Source organism: Mus musculus, chromosome 13, assembly GCF_000001635.26.
Source record: "Mus musculus strain C57BL/6J chromosome 13, GRCm38.p6 C57BL/6J".
Taxonomy (NCBI): domain Eukaryota; kingdom Metazoa; phylum Chordata; class Mammalia; order Rodentia; family Muridae; genus Mus; species Mus musculus.
Genome location: NC_000079.6, coordinates 55,726,922 through 55,746,623, shown reverse-complemented (window position 1 = coordinate 55,746,623; position 19,702 = coordinate 55,726,922). Strand labels below are relative to the sequence as shown.

General features: G+C 48.1%; 1 protein-coding gene across 6 annotated transcripts in view; it reads right to left on the bottom strand.

Annotated features, from left to right (window-relative positions):
• Positions 1–19,527, bottom strand: part of Pcbd2 (pterin 4 alpha carbinolamine dehydratase/dimerization cofactor of hepatocyte nuclear factor 1 alpha (TCF1) 2) — a 49,734-nt gene extending 30,207 nt beyond the window's left edge. Inside the window, exons 1-4 of one of the 6 annotated variants that reach the window (XM_006517399.4) lie at positions 19,150–19,480; positions 13,557–13,688; positions 12,815–12,904; positions 6,044–6,168 (exon numbers count right to left, since the gene is read on the bottom strand). In XM_006517399.4, the coding sequence (XP_006517462.1) occupies positions 6,097–6,168; positions 12,815–12,904; positions 13,557–13,688; positions 19,150–19,251 (396 nt within the window). In that variant the 5' untranslated portion in view covers positions 19,252–19,480 and the 3' untranslated portion in view covers positions 6,044–6,096. Of the gene's footprint in view, positions 1–6,043; positions 6,169–12,814; positions 12,905–13,556; positions 13,689–19,149 lie in introns of those variants that run through there. The other 5 variants (XM_030247422.1, XM_006517398.3, XM_006517401.4 and 2 more) reach the window with 5 other exon arrangements.
• Between the last annotated feature and the right edge of the window lie 175 nt (positions 19,528–19,702).

The following is a 19,702-nucleotide window of genomic DNA, read 5'->3' as shown; positions in this document are numbered from 1 at the left end:
TTAAATAACACAACATGGAGAGTCCCTGGCAACCTGATACAACAGCATGCATCTGTAGTCCCAAGCACTAGGGAAGCTGAGATCGGAGGACAGCTTGAGCCCAGGAGTTTAGGACTAGCCTGGGCAATAGAAAAAGACTCCTGCCTCAAAAATCAATCAAAAACTTAAAAATAATTCCTAAATAGAAACACATACTCTTTTTCTTTTACAGAATAAACCTAGAGCCACTAAGCCACATCCAGAGCACTTGAAAACTTTTACTCTGAGATAGGATTTTGCTAAGTTGCTCAGGCTGGCCTTGAACTTGTGACCCTCCTGCTGCAGCCTCCTCAAATTGCTGGGAGTACAGGAATTTATCACTAGCCCCAGCTATCTCATGTACTATCTTTTCTACAGAACACCAGCCAAGTTACTGATTTATGTGTGTGTGTGTGTGTGTGTGTGTGTGTGTGAATGTGTGTATGTGTGTGTGCATGTGTGTGCACCATATGTATGCAGAAGCCTAAAGAGGCCAGAAGAGGACATCAGATCCCCTGGAACTGGAGTTACAGGAAGTTGTGAGACTTCATGTTGGGGCTGGAACCAAACTTGGGTCTTCTGCAAAAAGCAGTAAATGTTCTTAATGCTGAGCCTTCTCTCCAGCACCACATTAGCCAAGTTATGATGGACAGATGGATGGACTGACAGATGGATGAACAAATGGAAAAAAAATATATATATATATAGAGAGAGAGTCCTGGACCAGTGGTCATAGGAAAAGAAAGGAAAAAAAAGAAAGAGAGAAAGAGCAGAAGGAAGGAAGGAAGGAGAGAGAACAATTTCTTTTAAGATTTATTTTATATATATGAGTACACTGTTACTGTTTTCAAACACACCAGAAGAGGGCATCTGATTCCATTACAGATGGTTGTGAGCCACCATGTGGTTGCTGGGAATTGAACTTAGGACCTCTAGAAGAACAGTCAGTGCTCTTAACCGCTGAGCCATCTCTCCAGCCCCCGAAAGAGCAAATCTTACAAGTCAGAGAGAGGGGATAGAGAGATGGCTCCACAGTTGAGAACACTGGATGCTCCTCCAGAGGTCCTGAGTTCAATTCCCAACAACCACATGGTGGCTCACAACCATCTGTAATGAGATCTGATGCCCTCTTCTGGCATGCAGGTGTACATGCAGATAGAGCACTCATACACATTAAATAAATAAATAAATAAATAAATAAATAAATAAATAAATAAAATCAATCTTTTTTAAGAGTCAGAGAGCTGTGTGGGATGAGAAATGAATGCCTACAGGTAAGCAGACAAGCACCCGTGCCAGCCTCCGGCATGGTGCTTTGTAGGGTCTTGGAAGAACATACCACGGGCCCACAGATCACCAATATTCACTACAGGTGAGTGGCTTTAGTGACACTCTGCATTACCCTCATCCTCCCGCCCCCGTGCTTGCGTCACTCTGGCAGAGCACATCACTCCTCCGTCCTGGTCCTCTCCTCCTTTCTAGCTCTGACTTTGCAGAGTCAACACCAAAGCACCAAGAGGCAAATGCTTGGCCTCCAAAAGAAGGTAAAGGATGACATCAATGTGGAAGGATAACTCAAGGACTAAAGCCTAAAAGGAGAAAGAGACAACAGACTCCGAGGATCCAGAGCAGGTCCAATGTGCTCCACGTTGGCTCACAGCTGCCCTCACCCCTGCCCGTCCTTGCCGTGCTCCTCGCTGACAGGCAGCTGCTCCACCCAGCGCCATCCTTTGGTGGTCACTTTTCGTGTGCCTCAAGAGAACGGGTCCCTCCCTTCCTTCTCACTTTGGTCTTTGCTTAATTATCACGTTGTGAGGGTTGGCACATGCTGTGATGCACAGACAGAGGTCAGATGACATCTTTGCGGAGATGGCTCTTTATTTCCATGTCCACGAGCTGTAAAGGTGTGAATGAGAAGAACCCTTGGTCCTCGGTTGGTGGCGCAGCCTCGCTGGAGGAAGTGTGCCACCGTGGGTGGGCTCTGAGAGTGAAAAGCCTCATGAACTCCCAGTTCACTTCCTGCCTCTGGCTTGTGGTTCAGGATGTGAACTCAAGGCTTCCTGCTCCGCTGACTGCTGCCACGCCTTCTTAACCACTACGGCCTCTCCCTCTGCAACCATAAGCCAAAATAAACTCTTCCTTTTGTAAGTTGCTTTTGGTCCTGGCGACACAGGAGAGCAACAGAAAAGTGACTGATACACATGGGCTCCAGGGGCCAAGTTCCTATGGCAGACAGCCTCTGTCAACTGCATTGCCTTGGAATCACAGTATAACCCATGTTGGCTTGAAGTCTGCAGCGGTTCTGTTAGACCCAGATTCAGTCACCACACGGTGGAAGGACGGAACCAATTCCAGCGGATTAACCTCTGACCTCCTCACACATGCAGTGGCATACCCAGGCCCATGCAGGCCCAAATCAGTAAGTGCAATTGAAAGAAAATTTTAATTCTCAGCAATCATTGTGCCTCAGCTCCCCAGCTGCTAGGATTTCGGGTGTAGGATTTCATGGTGCTAGGCTACCACCACATCTGGTTGCTTCCTCCCCTCTTTTGGATCGATGCCCTCTTCAGGATTCTGTGATATGCTACGAACCCATCTTTCTCTATCTCCTGCAAGCTCCTCTTTACCCTGCAGTGAACAGACGGAGTCCCGAGCTCCCCTCGCACACTACAGTTCCTCCCTGGGTAGTGGTCACCTTTTACCCTGGCTTTTTCCCACACATGCCTGTGACTCCCCACTGCGATCTATGACCCAGATCTCATCTGAGTTCCAATCTCAGACATGAAGCCATGTTTACAGCGCTGGCACCTGGACATCAGACAGCAGCTCCTACCCAACAGTGTCCAAACCAGGAAGCACGATCGCTGTATCCAGCTCTATCCAGTTCTTCCCCCAGCTCGGAAAACAGACCTGCAACTGTCTGGTCCCCGCAGGGCCACACTCTGGACGTCACCCCTGATGCTCTCTGTCCCTCTCCTCCCCAGTCAGAGAACTGTGGGGATTTCCCCTAGTTTGCTCTTTTTGTTGTTGTTGTTTTGTTTTGTTTCTTTTTTATTACCCACTTTATTTACTTTACATTCATTTCTTTATTTACATGGTTTGGGGGCACAAGGTCTTGTGTAACTCAGGCTGGCCTCAAACTATGAGTGTAGGTAAGGCTGACCTTGAACTCCAGTCCTCCTGCCTCCACCTCGCTAACTCTGGGGCTTCAGGCACCTGCCACCATGCCTAGCTGCACTTCCCCTCCTTCCCCTCCATGTCAGCGCTGGGACTGAGCCACACCCCAGACCCGTAGCTGCCTTCCCCGCACACGTGTATGGCACCAGCTCCTGCTCACGCCATTCTCAGGATATCCAAGCTCCGCACTTGCCACTTTCCCACCACTGCCCATCCACTGTCCTGTGCTGCGTCCACCCCGGCAGCGACCTCTCCCATGGACAAATCCAATGACTTCCCTACTGCCTTGCTGTTCTTGCCACTGACCCTTATCCCACTGAGCAACTAGGATCTTCCTTCCTCAGTGGCCTTCACCTCAACTTAGGATTCTATATGCATCCTTTCCTATCTGTGCCTCCCTCCCACCACACTGTAAGCTCAGAAAAGACAGGGAAACATCAGCCTTGAGCACTGCTGCACTCCAGGGTCTGTTATGTAACGTAAGTGACTTGTGAATTGGTTACTACGGAGTAGGTAAGAAGATTCTAGAAGTGGGAGGATGTGGACAGATGTGGACAGATGTGGACAGATGTGGGCAGGTGGGTGGGGCAGGAACTGTAGGAAGAACAGCCTGAATACAAGTAACACAACCCAGCTTCCACACATCATTAACTTCCAGTGGCCTCTAAGGACCATATGACCCTGCACGGAGAGGACAACCAAAGGACATTGAAGACCACAATTCTAATCTCTAAACAGCAAGGCTTCTTACGGGGTTTCATGAGCACAGCAGGGTCAGAGCAGGACCCTGGGCAGCTTTAGGAATCTCTGAGAAGATGAAATATGCCCAGGAAGAAACAGTAGGAAGGCACTGGGCACAGCACTGCGGCATTCAGGCTGAGTAAATACGTGGGGAGCCTGCAGGGGAGAAGCAATCAGAGCTGCTGCTGTAACTGCCTGTGTCAGAGGCGCTCGCCCACGCTCGCTCATGGAGGAGGTGGCGGCAGCAGCAGCAGCATGGTCCTGAGGATGACTGGGGCAGTTCCTGGTGTCCTCAACTCTGATCTGGCATTTGAAATGGGTGGTGCTGCTGAGGAGAGATACAAGCAAGTGACAGGAGTCTGCTCTCAGTCACCCAAAGCTCATGACAGTGGGAAGCTGTGTCCCGCAAGGCTCCACCTGTAGCCCAGCGCCCTGAGCCACTCTCAGGGTCCTCGCATCCTCCCTGCCTTCACCCATCCATCCTTCCAGTCCTTGAAGGACAGGCTCCAACCCACCTCTACAGGCACACCTTCTCAGCTTACCAGAGCCCCATGCAGACCCCAGTAAACAGAACAACTGTATAAAATTCACCTCTGTAAAATGTGGACATCCCGCCTCCCCAGCAAATGTGGGCAGCCTCGTGGACAGAGATGAAGCCATGAACTACGTGCTCCATACAGTTTCATCCTTCCACAGCCTGGCTGGAAGAGGCTAGCCCCTCAGTACTTGGCATACAGTGCCTTGTGACACTCACTGAGCCAGACGGCCTACTCATGTGGCCCCCGTCCCATCTGCCAACTGGGTGCCGTTCCAGGCACCTGGGCACTCCCACACACAGGGCTGTGATGGTGGAAGGTGGTACATTCGAGGACAGTTTGATGACCAGCTTGGAAGAAGACACAGCCCTGCCCTTCTGGCACAGAAGCAAACAGACTCAATCATCGTGGTTTGTTTGTCTGATAGGACTAATTGTAACAGTACAACTGAATGACCTTTTATTGTTCAGTGGTGATACGCAGGCTACTCCCAGATGAGTGTGGCTTTGTTTATGTCACCTGGTAAGGATCCCTTTCTCAGGAAGGTATGGTGCAACCAGCTTAAGGAAAGTCATCCAACAGGTTGTCCTTGGAAAACAAGATCCCTGCTAGAAAATGACCACAGTGATGGAAAAAGGAGGGTCTGAAGACATTGATACTGGAGCTGGAGATGTAGGTCTGGCACCTAGTGTGACAAGCCATCCCATAACCTCAGTTTGGCTGGATTCCATGAATGAGCCAGCCAGTCCTATACTACCCTCCCTCAGACAGGCAATACGAGGCAAGGAGGGGATGCTAGCGTGTTCACAGCGAGGGCTGAAGAGGCGCTCAGTGGATAAGAGCATTGGCTACTCCTGCAAGAGGAGTCAGGTTCAGTCCCCCAACACTCACACGGTGGCTCACAGTCATCTGTAACTGTAGTCCCAGAAGATCTGAGGCCCTCTTAGGAGGTCTGCAGGCACCAGGAGTGCACAGTGTGAACATACATACATACGTGTAGGCAAAACACTCACACACATGCGGTGTTTAAAGTAAACAAACCTGAAAGGACATAGCAAAAGGTAAAGACCGCAGGACGGTCAAAGCCGGGAAGAACCTCCCCTTCCTGCCCACACCAGCGAACCAAGTCAGTGGCCAGCCACGACCCAACCCACTGGACTGCAGACACGGTTCTGTCCTGCTGCTGCGAGGATGTGGCTGGCTGCACAGCTGCTGCACCAGCACCCCACCTCCATGTTCTGACACACATGAACCCACGATCCGGTCACAGTTGTAAGGCACTGGAATTCCACACAGACTCACAGACAGCCTGGGGGAGGGCAAGACCCAATTCTGGGGAGGCAGCAGGAAGGGCCTCCTTCCAATTGCTACAGACCAGCCCGCTGTCCCAGCGACACTGTCTGAAAACAAACGCCTCCATAATTCCCTAAGGCCTAAGCGTTATTGTCTTGTCCGTTAAACTTAACGCAAGCCACTCTTGCCCACTTCATCCTGCTAATGTCAGCGCAAGCACTTTACAAACTCTCAACTCTACACTTAGGCCTTAGACAAATAAAAGCAAATTACAAATGTGAAATTTGTGTCAATGAGCTTCATGACAATTTTTTTTTTAATTTGGTCATAATTACGGCATTTCTAGAAGAATGTCTGCTGACAGGATTGTGACCCAGTGCCTCCCGGGCGGTGTGGACATTATCTGCGGAAAGCAACAGAGAAGCAATCAATGCATTCATCTCAGCAGAATCATCTGCAAAGCATAAATCTGAAACGCTGTTCCCGGCGGCTCAGGTTGCTTTTTTTTTTATTCTTCACACACCTGATTTTACACCATCTGCAAGAGGGCAAGACAAACGCTGTTGAGGAAATTATATTTCTTGGCTGTCTGACTTTTATAAAATGCTCAGGCTAATTTCTGTAAACATAAGATTTACTGCACGAGCAAGAAAAACTGATACAGTTAAAAGTCCGTTTTTATTAAAGGGCGGTGTGGTGACCACAGCATTTTTTTTTTACACTGTGCGGCATCATAGTTACCTTATTGACACCTGTTTTACATTTACCCCCGACGAGTCTGTGTGCTTTTACTAATACACACGAGCGCTACACCTGTTCTATGGCGCCAAGAGCAGACTCAAGAGCCCAGGGACGACACTGTTGGCTGGAACTTCCCCTTCTCGGGGGACAGTAGACCAGTGTTCCCGCCAGACAGGCCCTGAAACTGCAGGGAAGAAAGTCCAACGTGAATGCCAACAAGCAGCACAGACAACCTCCATCAGCTTACTGAGTTTGGGGTCACACTGGCTTAAGTGCAGCCATCTCTATCGCGTGCTGGGACCTGTGGAAGCCAGAAGGGGGCGTGAGACCCCCTGGAGCTAGAGCTGCAGGTGCTTGTGAGCTGCCCTGTGTGGGTGTGAAGACTATACCCAGGTCCTCTGCAAGAGCAGCACATGCTTTAACCGCTGAGCCAGATCTCAAAGGACACTCCTCTGCTTCTGTTCTACTTTGGTCACAAAAGCCACCACTGGCCACTTTAAACCAAAGTACTATCTGGGACAACCATGAATTTTTAGCTTACCCTGTCAGAAATTCAAACAGCAGCCTATACTTTCAAACAAAAATGACACATACTACCTACACGGGAAGAGCATCTCTGTGGCTGGGGGCAGAAGATGGGGTACAGAGGGGGTACTATCAGCATCGGATATCCTCTCAGGTGTAACAACAGACTCGAGCCTTTGATGTGCACAACAAGGAGCAAATGGCTGCCAATTCTCCAGCACAATTTTTTTTAATTATCATTTTACTTTTATGTGTATAAGTATTCTGTATATATATATATATGTGTGTGTAAATATATATATATATATATATATATATATATATATATATATATATATACATACCAGATGCAGGCCTAGTGCCTGCAGAAGCCAGACAAGAGCACTGGATCCCCTGGAAGTGGAGTTACAGATGGCTGTGAACCACCACGCAGATGATGAGACTTGAACCTGGGTTCTCTAGAAGAGCAGCCAGTGCTCTCAACCACTGAGCCATCTCTCCTGCCCCTCTTCAATGCACATCTTTAAAAAGAAAGTATGCCACTGTAACATTCAGCGGTGCTCATACCCACTGTTTTGGCCCAGCAAGAGACACATGTTACAAACCTCCAAACCACTGCTGGGTACCCAAAGCACCACCACCACGGAAAGCATGCCTGCCATGAAGCAGGCATTCACTTGTGCTCCCCCACCCCCACCCCCACCCCCACCCCCTCTACAGCTCCAGCAATCTCTCAAAGGCCACAAAGGCCAAGGAATAGGTCGAGAACAAATGAAGCTCGCTGCTTGCCTTGCAAAAGGTGTTATTCCCAACTACTGGGTCAGACAACATAAAAGCGTCCCCTTTGGGAGGGAAAGCTAGGACAAGCCAGTTCGTGGGATTCAACCTCTGGAAGCCAACTGCTATAGCTGGCTGGCAGGCCACTAAGAAGCAGTTTGATCAAGAGGCACGGGACGTCATCCAGCAAGAAACCCCACGGAGCCTCCACCTACAGTGTAGTGCCTGGCCAAGCGGCTTGCCCATTCCTGATGCTGAGTGTGTGACCCACCACAAGGATGGCCCCAGGCACCCAAGGGTGAGGGAGCAGGGACAGCCTGCCCAGGGCCAGCCTGGGCTCCTTCGCTGCAGACTCCACCTGCTGGTACTGACAGAAGCTGCTCCCTGGGTTCTGAAACCTCACAGGCTGCACTTCTAAAACTAAAACATCCTCATGTTGAAAGTTTCCTGCTCACCTCATCATCCATCACCCAGTTTCACGGTCTGGAACCTACACCGACATTTCTAAGTGATATCTCTGTTCCTTCAGGCCTCTGCAGGTGACAGATGCCCAACAGGTTTATGTCAGTTACAGACTCTCCCTCCTTGTGTCTACAGCCGAAAAGCAAAACTCCTTCGGAAACGCCAGCCCCACCCTCTCAGAACCACAGCGCTCTGAACATGGCAACTCCTCGCCTTGAGACCAAAATGTCCCAGAGTGTCACTTACCAGCACCATCATGTGACCACAGCATACCACAGAGCTGACAAAACACACCAAGGGGTAGACAGACCAAAGATGGATGCCTGTGGTCACTTCACTAACTATACCGGAGAAGCGGGGGAATTCTCACATTTACAATCAGCAAGTGTTTATCCCCATTTAAAATAGCGAATGAGTTCAGATTATACAGGACTAAGCACCTTTTAGAATAAAACCTCTGGGGGTGGGGGTGGGGGAATAAGATCAAGTGTATTCTGCTGGCTACTTATTATAACAAAGCCTAGAAGAGCCCTAAGCTTAGCAGAACATGTTTGTATCCAAGGCAAGATCACTGAAGGCACTCTGAAAGTGTGTAGCTCATCTTCCACAACAATAAATGAAACAAAGAACAAAGCTTGTGGTACCACTTGACACACACTAATAAGCAAGCCACTTAAAATCTGTAACCCTCAACCAGGTGTAACCCTCAAAGGCTTTGTTTTGTTTATCGTTTTGAGACATAGTCCCATGTGGTCCCCACTGGTCTTGATCCTTTGGCTTCCGGCTCCCAGCTACTGGGGTTACAGACTGCACCACTGCACCTGGCTAAAAGGCTTCGTGTGGAGCTGCAAGGACAGTTCGGCAGTCAAGTGCACACTGGCTGTTCTTGCAGAGAACCTGGTTCAGTTCTCAGCACTACACAGACGCTAACAACCGGCTGTAACTCCAGTTCCAGGGGATCCATTGCCCCCTTCTGGCCTCTGTAAGCCAGAATGCATATATAGGTGTAGTACACAGACATAGCACACAGCTAAAACACTCATACATATAAAATAAAAATCTTTTTAAAAGATTTTTTAAAAATAAAGTCTTTTTAAAAGACTTCACATAATAAAATGAAAAGACTATTTAAAGAACCAAAACAAACAAACAAACAAAACAAAACAAAACCGTAGGTGTTGCACACCTGAAATCCTAGAACCTGCGTATCAGGCAGCTAAGACAGAAGGATCAAAACTCTAAGATTAGCCTAAGCTACCTGGTGAGATCCTGCCTTAAAAAATTAAAATAAAAATGATGAGTTGTTAAAAATCTGGAAAGTGGAGGTAGGCAGATGCCTCAGTGACTAAGAGTGCTTGCTATGCAAGATCAGAACCTGAGTGGTACATGTGTGGTGGTGTACACTCGTGCACATGTGTGTGTGTGTGTGTGTCTGTGTGTGTGCATGTGTGTATCTGTATGTGTACATGTGTGTGTTTATGTTCGTGTGTCTGCTCTGTGTGTGTCTGTGTGAGTGTGTCTATGGGTGTGTCTATTTGTGTGTATTTGCATACTGTGCATGATGCAGGTACGTCCATAAATACCCATGCAAAGTCCAAAATAAGAATTCCAATGTCTCTCTCTCTCTCTCTCTGTTTCTCTGTCTGTGTGTGTGTGTGTGTGTGTGTGTGTGTGTGTGTGTGCGTTTGTCTTGTGTGTGACTTTGTAAGAGAGTGTTTCTCACTAACCCTAAAAGGCAGGGCCTAGATGCTTATGCCTGTAACTCCAGCACTATGGGGCAGATGGAGAGACAGGTGGACCCCAGTAATTCTCTGGCCCCAGCCAGCCTAGCCCAAACAATGGGCTTCCAGCTCAGTGAATGACCTTGTCTTAGACAATAAGGCAGAAAGAAAAAGAGAAAAACATCCGAATTCCTGTTTTGGCCTTGTGGCACATTTGTATACCCACACCTGTACCTTCACACACATACAATACAAACACACACACACACACACATACACACACACACACACACACACACACACACACACGCCTGAAAGCAGCAAAAACAGCACAGGCCCACGGAGCTTTGAACGACCGAATACCAAACTTGCACATAAGCAGCACTGTATCTAGTAGCTAAACTTCTAGGTTAGGACCACAGAACCTAGGTTTGAAGTTCACAGGCCTAGAGTAAGGCCAACCAGAGACAGTGCTTAAAGTATGCAGAGATAGGATGGCTTAGTGGTTAAGAGCATTTGCTGCTCTTCCAGAGGACTTGAGTTCAGTTCCCAACCCTTACATCAGGGGGTTCACACCCACCTATAATTCCAGTTCCAGAGGACCTCAAGACCATTTTCGGCCTCATCTGGCAACCACACTCATATGCACATACCTCTACAGAGAGGTATTTTATATGCATATTGGCATTACTCTAGGCTCCTCTGCCTCCCAATTCAGCAGAGAAGGCAGGCGATAAGCTAAAGAACAGGCCCATGGTGTGAGCTAGTGAGGATGCCGTGAGAAACCAGGGAGGGGGCTGAATAAAGGGCAAAGGGCAAGGCATTCACTTTCTTCTTTTCTGCTGGGGTTTGAACCTAAGATGCTGAACATGGTAGGCTTGTGCTCTACCACTAAACTATATATAAAATTTAAAAATAAGTCTTTTTTTAATCAAATGTACTTAAAGATATTTAACAGTATATGCAGACACCACACTGTAAATACATATTAGACTTGTGGGAAAAGACTAGAGCAATAATAAGAAGGGGCGTTCTGGTAGAAGCTTCCACATTACATCATCTTACTATCACGTTACACTAACACTATTCCTACAACTCAAAAGTGCCCTGCCATACTCTGTCTCAAAAAAAAAATATATATATACACACATATATACACATATACACTTTTGTATATATATTTATATATGTTCTATATATATAGTGTATGAGTGTGTGTGTGTGTGTATGTGGTGCACTATGGGGTGCAAGTGTGTAGGCCAGGAGACAACTTTAGGGAGCCAGTTCTCTCCTTCCAGCATGAGGGTCCTGGGGACTGAACTCGGGTCATCAGGCTCAGCGGCAAGTGCTCTTACCTGCTGAGCCATCTCACCAGCCCACGTTTTGGATTATTCTCTGAGTCAGAGACCAGGCTGATGTCCCACTGGTGGTCTTCCTGGCCTAGTCCCCGAAGGCCTCCTAAGGTCTCCAGGTGTGCGCCCCACAGCAGATGCTGATCCGCTGTGAGCATAACAGCAACAGCAGCAAAGCTATCCTGTGACCATCGTGAGATAGGAAAAGCAGGAGACTGTGATGATATCCACCCACAGACAGGCATGAGAGGGACCAGTGCCACACACTGAAGTCCCTGCATACCGGCTAATGCCTCCTTCTCTATTTAGCCCTATCTCCTCCTTTGTCTAGCCTCCCTGAAGACGAGATTCATAAAGTGCTGAATCACAGACCTGCCCTTTCCCTAGCAACACCAACCGAGGGCAAAGCTGGTTCCTCGAGATGTTCCGAACCTGCTGGTGCAAACTGAATTTCACCACCAGGTCTTTAACGCTCTTCCTAGGATGCTGCACACAGTGTGTCCTCTCCCTCTCAGTGACCATGAGTGACAGGGTCCTCCTTGCTAGTTCCAGGTGTGTCGTGGTTGTGTGTGGGTAGGGATAGGGTGGTCACACCACCAGTGGCAGCTCAGGCCACTCTCCAGGTAGAAGTCACAGAGCCTGCTGGGAAGCGAGTCCCAGATGTGTGACTGACGCTGGCTCCCCTTCCTAAAAGCCGAAGGAACCATGACAGTGAGCGATGACACAGTCAGTCCAAGATGCCCTGCCCAGCTTTCCTCCCACACCGGCTTCAGTGCACCCGAGGACCAACTCAGGGCAGAGCCCCAGGCAACACCACTCGGTACTTTAAGCCACATGTTCAAGCCCAATAAATTAGCCCAGGCTTAAAGGAGTCAAGCTGTACACATGTAAGAATTTTAATAAGCTCGGAAAAGGCTACCTGGAGCTATGTACAGCTTACTGTACCAGCGAGGCTCCCAGCCACCAGCCAGCGCGCTAAGCCCCTGACGAGAGCCGCAGAGCTCATGAGGTGGCAGGGACAGGGAGTAGTTTTGGTCCATGCTTTCTCAGGAGTTGGGGACTCACAGCAAATGGCTGGCAGCCAGACAACAGAAAAACAGAACAGGGCAGACAACTCAGTAGAGCCTTGGGCATTTACCAGAAAAAAAAAAAAAAAAAAGTTGCTCACACACCCTTTTGAAACCAGCAAACACTGTAATCAATGTCTACATGGTAATCAACGGCTGTTTGCGCTCAGAGCCAGCCATGTTACGCACGATGGAGAGCTAAGCAAACACGGTCTCTGACTTCTAGATGCCAACACCTGACATAAATAAAAACAATAAATCTGTCCAAAGGATTACTAAAGTAACTGGGCAAACATGAACCAGCCCAAAGCAATGACCTCACACAGAAGCAGCGAAGTACTCGCGAAGGCTAGGTCATGGGAGACGACGCTCTGAACAGGGTGGGGCCCGAACAGAACAGTTACCTGTGAAGGCAGTCTCCAAGGCGGAGGCCAGAGTCTGAGGAAATGTTCAAGGGCTGCGGGCCAGAAGGGGGCGGGAAGTAGAGAGTGCAGCTTAGAAGAGAATTTAGAGGCACAAATAAAAGGAGATTTTTTTAAGTGCCCTGAAAAAGTAGAGATAGCAAGCAGGTTATGTTTCTCAACTGGCCTTATCCACACACCCTTCTAATATATAGAAAAACACTCATATGCTTATTTATTGATATTGAAAATTTAGGAAAAGGCTAAATATCTCACCCATCCCTAAATCAAAACTATAGCAGCTTCAAGATCTGATATTCACTCATTCTCATTCTGTCTGTCTGTCCCCCCACCCATCTGTCTGTCTGTCTGTCTGTCTCTCTCTCTCTCTGTGTGTGTGTGTGTGTGTGTGTGTGTGTGTGTTGGATAGAGTCTTCCATCTCGGATAAGGCCAGAACTCACTATGTAGTCCAGGCTAACCTGAACTAACAATCCTGTCTCACTTTCCCAATTGCTGGGATTACAAATGTATACCACCACCCAGTACTGATTTTCTATGTAACCCAAAAATCAAACCTTGCCCAGAGCTAGAACGGCCCGTCAGCAGAGATGGTCTCTGTCATCAACTCATAAGGAAGAGAGGATATGGATCGTAGTCCACATGCCACCAGACAGAAAGGAGCCACAGAAACAGTAACAGGACATGCAAACGGAACCTGGCACATCAGCGGTTCGCAGGAATTACCTGATTGAAATTTTTGAAGGAGAACTCTTTGTAGATGGCATCTCTCTCACTCAGTTCCGACCACCCTGCTGCTTTCAAGCCAGGAATAAGTTGGTCCCTCTCCTCTGCCGTCAACCACTGTGCATCTGAAGACTAGGGAGAAAACATATTTCCTGTCTGCAAGGGTAGGCGTTTATTTAAACTCTTTCCATAAACGGATACCTCTTTAGATTATGATGCTTTGTAGGAAAAAAAAAATCTCAAGGGAAACAAATTCTAGCTATCTCTCATTCCTTTTTTCTCAAGACAGACAAACTGTGGGCTGTACAGAGGATGGCTGGTGTCCTGTCTCCTACTCCAAGTGCCGCCTCAGACGCCACAATTCAGCAACTCTGGTTTATTACAGATATGCCTAAGACTGTCACGAACCTTCCTAGATGTTACATGATTCCAGGATGCACAAAAGAGGCAAACAGCTCTTTAAGGAAGCTGCTGGTGGGACTTGTTTTAACTGCTGGCTTGATGTTCTGTGGATGGACTTCTAGCACCTTCCGTCTCTGCAGCTCACTCACATGGTGAACTACTTAGAACGTTGTGGAGGTTTGAACATGAATGGCCCCCACAGACTCATGTATTTGAATTCTCATCCAATAGGAAGTAGCACTATTAGAAGGTGTGGCCTTGTTGAAGGAAGTGTGTCACTGTAGGGAGGTCTCATATGCTACATCCAGTTGGCTTACAGTCTCCTGCTGCTGCCTGCAGATGGAGATATAGAACTCTCAGCTCCTGCAGCACCTTATCTATCTGCAGGCCACCATGTTTCCCTCCATGATGACAATGAACTAAACCTCTGAAACTGTAAGCCAGCCCCAATCAATCGCTGTCCTTTATAAAAGTTGCTGTGGTCATGGTGTCTCCTCATAGCAATAGAACACTAACTAAGATAGATGCCTATTCTCTCTCTCTCTCTCTCTCTTTGGGTTTTTTTTTTTTTTTTTTTTTTTTTTTTGGTTTTTCAAGACAGAGTTTCTCTGTGTAGCCCTGGCTGTCCTGGAACTCACTTTGTAGACCAGGCTGGCCTCAAACTCAGAAATCCGCCTGCCTCTGCCTCCCGAGTGCTGGGATTAAAGACGTGCACCACCATGGCCGGCTCTCTTTCTTTTTTTTAAGATTTATTTAGTTTATGTCTATCAGTACACTGTAGCTGTCTTCAGACACACCAGAAGAGAGCATCAGACCCCATTACAGATGGTTGTGAGTCACCATGTGGTTGCTGGGAATTGAACTCAGGACCTCTGGAAGATCAGTCAGTGCTCTTAACCCCTGAGCCATTTCTCCAGCCCATCTACTCTCTCTCATATATAATGAAAACCTTCTATGGGAGGTGGGGGGGACCAAGCATATACATCCATGAAATTTCGTGTAAGAGCCTCTGGAGTCCACAGCCCCTCTACCACAGGCAAAAAGGCTTTGCCTTGCTGTTAAAAGCACCTGTAAAACAAACTCCCTCTGTGTGTCACCGGACCAGCCAGAGCATCCACGGTACCTGCCTGCACTGTCCCCTCATTCCTCACTCATTTCTGGTAGTCACCACTCAGACCTTTGGCCATTTGACCAGTGTCTTTCATAGCTAACTTAAAACACTGAACACCATAGACACACTACTATAAACTGTGAACACAGCTTCTCATTCCAGCTTAAGAGCCTCAGCTCCTTACAGGGCAGCTACCAAGCTCCAGTTAGACATTCTTTTTTTTTTGGGGGGGGGCGAGTGAGGGGGTGGGAGGTTGGTTGGTTTTTTGGGTTTTCGAGACAGGGTTTCTCTGTGTAGCCCTGGCTGTCCTGGAACTCACTTTGTAGACCAGGCTGGCCTCGAACTCAGAAATCTACCTGCCTCTGCCTCCCGAGTGCTGGGATTAAAGGTGTGCATCACCACTGCCCAGCCCAGTTAGACATTCTCATCTAGACTCTCTCTGAAAAGACTGAGCTAATGCCGAAGGCCCTGGGGGTGGAAGACAGAGCTGCATGCTCCAGATTCCATATATGAAGCTGCAACTCACTTCTGCTTCTGGACTCCTCAAACTTCTGATCACAGACATTAAAACCGTCAAGGCACAAAAACTTGTCCTGTGCCAACGCCCGTTTTCTAGTTTGTTCTCCCTGATTCAGCAGCTATTGCCTCCCACTACAAAGGGAAGAATGACAATGGATCGTAAGCAAAAACATTCAAAGGCCTGGAATCCAAAATAAGCACTTAATGTTCAGAATTAAGAGCCAGGCGTGGTGGCACACGCCTTTAATCCCAGCTTTCAGAAGAAAGAGGCAGGTGGCTCTCTGAGTTTGAGGCCAGCCTGGTCTACATATCAAGTTCTAGTACAGCCAGGGCTACACAAAGAAATCTTGTCTCAAAAAAAAAAAAAAGAAAAGAAAGAAAGAAAAAGAAAAGTTCTGAGTTCTCTCTCTCTCTCTCTCTCTCTCTCTCTCTCTCTCTGTGTGTGTGTGTGTGTGTGTGTGTGTGTGTGTGTGTGTGTGTGCGTGTGTCTTTGGCTGGGTAGCCGTGGTAAGTTCTCACTAGCCCAGGTTTCACCCTGCCTCAGCCTCCTCAGTACTAGAATCATAGATAAACACCACCAAACCCACGGAGTTCGGATATTTTCCACACAGGGGTCGACTATAGAAAACACTCCCACCTGTCTATCACTTAACTACTTAAGGCCACTCAGAGCATTTCAGGAAAGAAACAACTGTTAGATTTTCACAGGGATCTGACATCAAGGAAAACCATGAAGCACACTATGGGCTATGCCAATGTTATTCAGAGGCCGTAGAATGGACCGTACTGTGGTCATCCAGAGGCCATAGAATAGACTGCCGTGATCATCCAGAGACTGTAGAATAGACTATGCCGTGATCATCCAGAGGCTCTAGAATGGACTATGCCGTGATCATCCAGAGGCTCTAGAATGGACTGTGCTGTGGTGATCCAAAGGTTCTAGAATAGACTATGCTGTGGTCATCCAGAGATTGTAGAATGGACTGTGCTGTGTGATCCAGAGGCTCTAGAAGGCACTGTTTTTCTCTGATGCTAGGCTATCCACAAGCTTATGGAGATCAAAGTATGCAGGCTCACTCATACAGGATGTCCACCCAACAACAGGGATCGTGGAAAGGACTGGAATGGGGCCGCTTCGGCTACATAACACCAAGGGCCCTGCAAAGACGTGCCTTCAACAGAACCCTTTGCTTGCTTGTTTGTTAACTGTTTTATCTTCTAAAGAGTTATTTACTTCTATTTTATGTGTTTTGCCTGGGCATATATATGCACTGTGTTGCTGATAGAGGCCAGAAGAGGACATCAGACTCCCTGGTACTGAAGTTACAGATGGTTGTGAGCCACCGTGTTGGTACTGGAATGGAACCCAGGTCCTCTGCAAGAGCAGCCAGTGCTCTTGACTGCTAGGCCATCTTTCCAGCCTCCAGCACAGTCCTTTGTAACAGTCTGGGAATGCTTTTCACAGACATGGAGGGAGATGTAAGGAACCACAGGAGGTAGACAGTGTAAGCGATTGGCTTTCTAACTTATTACTGTTGCATGCTAAGCTTGGCCTCTCTGGCTTCCAGGTTCCTTGAGTCTATACAGGGTTGGACAGTATCGAAATGCTAAGAAATGGTTTGGTTGGTTGGTGGGTTAGGTTTTTTTGTTTTGTTTTATTTTGTTTTGTTTTATTTTGTTTTTCGAGACAGGGTTTCTCTGTGTAGCCCTGGCTGTCCTGGAGCTCTCTCTGTAGACCGGGCTGGCCTCGAACTCACAGATCCACCTGCTTCTTTCTCCTGAATGCTTGGATGAAATATTTGGTCTTTGAAAGACTTAAAGAGATCTTTCACGGGGCTGGTGAGATGGCTCAGCGGGTAAGAGCACTGACTGCTCTTCTGAAGGTCCTGAGTTCAAATCCCAGCAACCACATGGTGGCTCACAACCACCCATAATGAGACCTGATGCCCTCTTCTGGCTCATCTGAAGACAGCTACAGTGTACTTATATATAATAATAAATACATCTTTAAAAAAAGAGAGAGAGATCTTTCACTAAGCACAGTAGTATATGCTTTAGTCTCAGTTCTCAGGAGAAAGAGGCAGGGGGATTTCTGTGTTTAAGGCCAGCTTGGTCTACATCCCCATTATTAGGTGGAAGGAAAGACAGGGATGAGGAAGGGAGGAAGAGCTGAAAGGAGGGGGAAAGGTCGTAAATGTGATGGTGCCCAAAACAGACTCTGACACACAGCAGCCATTCCAATCAATCTGTCTACTCATTCCTTCCCAGGCACCATGGTTTTGTAAGGTCACCAGCACCTTAGGCAGGAGCAGGCCCTAAAACTCACCTAGGTTGCAGCAATCGAGTTGTACAGAAATCTGAGCTAGTTTACATGTTTTATAGTAAAGCAATTTCACATCGAGGGTGGTGGCACAGGCTTGTGTTCTCAGGACTTGGGAGGTGGAAGCAGGAATGTATCTGAGTTCAAGGTCGGCCTTAGCTACAAGAAACTCATCCATTAAAAACAAAGCAAAATGAAATGTCATTCCTTCTTTTATTGGAAGAAAAGAATCAGGTAGGAAAGGGAGCAGAGTTTAGTGTACCTGAATACATCTGTATGAAAATTATTTTAATTAAATTAATTTTTAAAATGTTAACCAAATGCAATGACTAGTCCTGGATTACACCAGGAAACAAAAAAATCTCTAAAGTCATTAGTCAAAAACAATGGACGTTATCAGCATAATTTTCTGACTTCAACAATTCTACTGTGTAATATAAGAAAAATATTTATTTGGGGAAATTCATTATAGAAATTTTACAGGAAAATAAATTATGTCTACGAGTTCTTCATAAAAACGTTGTCAAATAGGCTCTAGTGAGCGCCCGTAAAGGAAACGGTGAGTTTCATGCTGCATTTTCCACTAGATGGAGCTGCGTGTTAAAAAAAACTTACCCTCGGCTAACTCTCTCTCCCCTCTACCCCTCACACTCTCAAAGTACACCTCAGACGGTCTCCCAGCACTCCTCGCCGGCTGCGCCGTAATCCTCCTGCCTCAGCCTCGCCAGATGTAAGAATTACAAGCCGCAACGCACAGGCAAAATTCTAAAATCTGACAGAGTAAGAAAACGAAATGTCCTCTTTAAAAGTGGTGAGGGAAAAAAAAATCGATGTGCCCTTCAAAAACGGGAAAAGGGCGTGGAGGGGTTACTAACTCTTCTAAAGCCCCCTGACCAAGAACAACACGGTTAGCTGGTCACTTAGGTCCTGGTCACCCCAGGACTGCTCGCAGCCCACAGAATGGCTTCGCAACTAAACGTCACATTTGGATTTGTTTTTTCCCACGATAATGTTTCCGGTGAGCACGCTCAAAAACTACGGCAGAAGCTGTCTGGGTGTTCTGTTTTGTTTGAGGCAGGGTCCACTACGGAGCCCTGGCTGGTCTCGAACTCACGGATGTCTCCCAGCCTCGTCCTCCCCCGCGCGGGGGCTATGGCGTGTGAGCTGCGGGTCTGCGCGCGCAGTCGCCCCCACGCAGCAGAAGGAACGAAGGCCCGGTGGCTCGCCCGGGCCGCACTCACCATGGCCGCCCTGCTCGCGCCCGGGCTGCGCAGCGCCGCCAGCCACCGCCCCGCGCTACGCGCTCCCACCGCCGCTACAGCCACCGCCGCTGCCGCCACCATGGTCCCGGGCTGCCCGGCGTGCTGCCTGACGCGGCGCAGGCACCGAAGGCCCCCGAAGGGGATGGCCGCCGCGCCCGCGGGAACTCTTTGCAGACCGAGCGCCCTCTGCGCGCCGGGCCACCGCTGCTGTGCTCAGGGCTTAAAGACCCGGCTGCCGCGACCCGGAACGCCGCGCTGAGCTCGCTCCTCTCTGCAGCTCGACCATGCTGCATGCACAAGTGCATTACCCACCCAGGACGGGTGGAGACAACTCTGTTCCCTTACATGCAGGTCCTATGTGTGTATATTGATCTTTATTATTCTTTTGTCATTTTTTTTCTTGCGATGTAACTGACAATAAAATTCATTTTAAAACCCATGCTGGGTGGGGGGGGTAGGGGCGGGGCTTAACTTAGTGCTGAGTTTTGAGTAAAATGTTGCAGCTTTTAGCTCGATTTGTATCTTTTTGGTT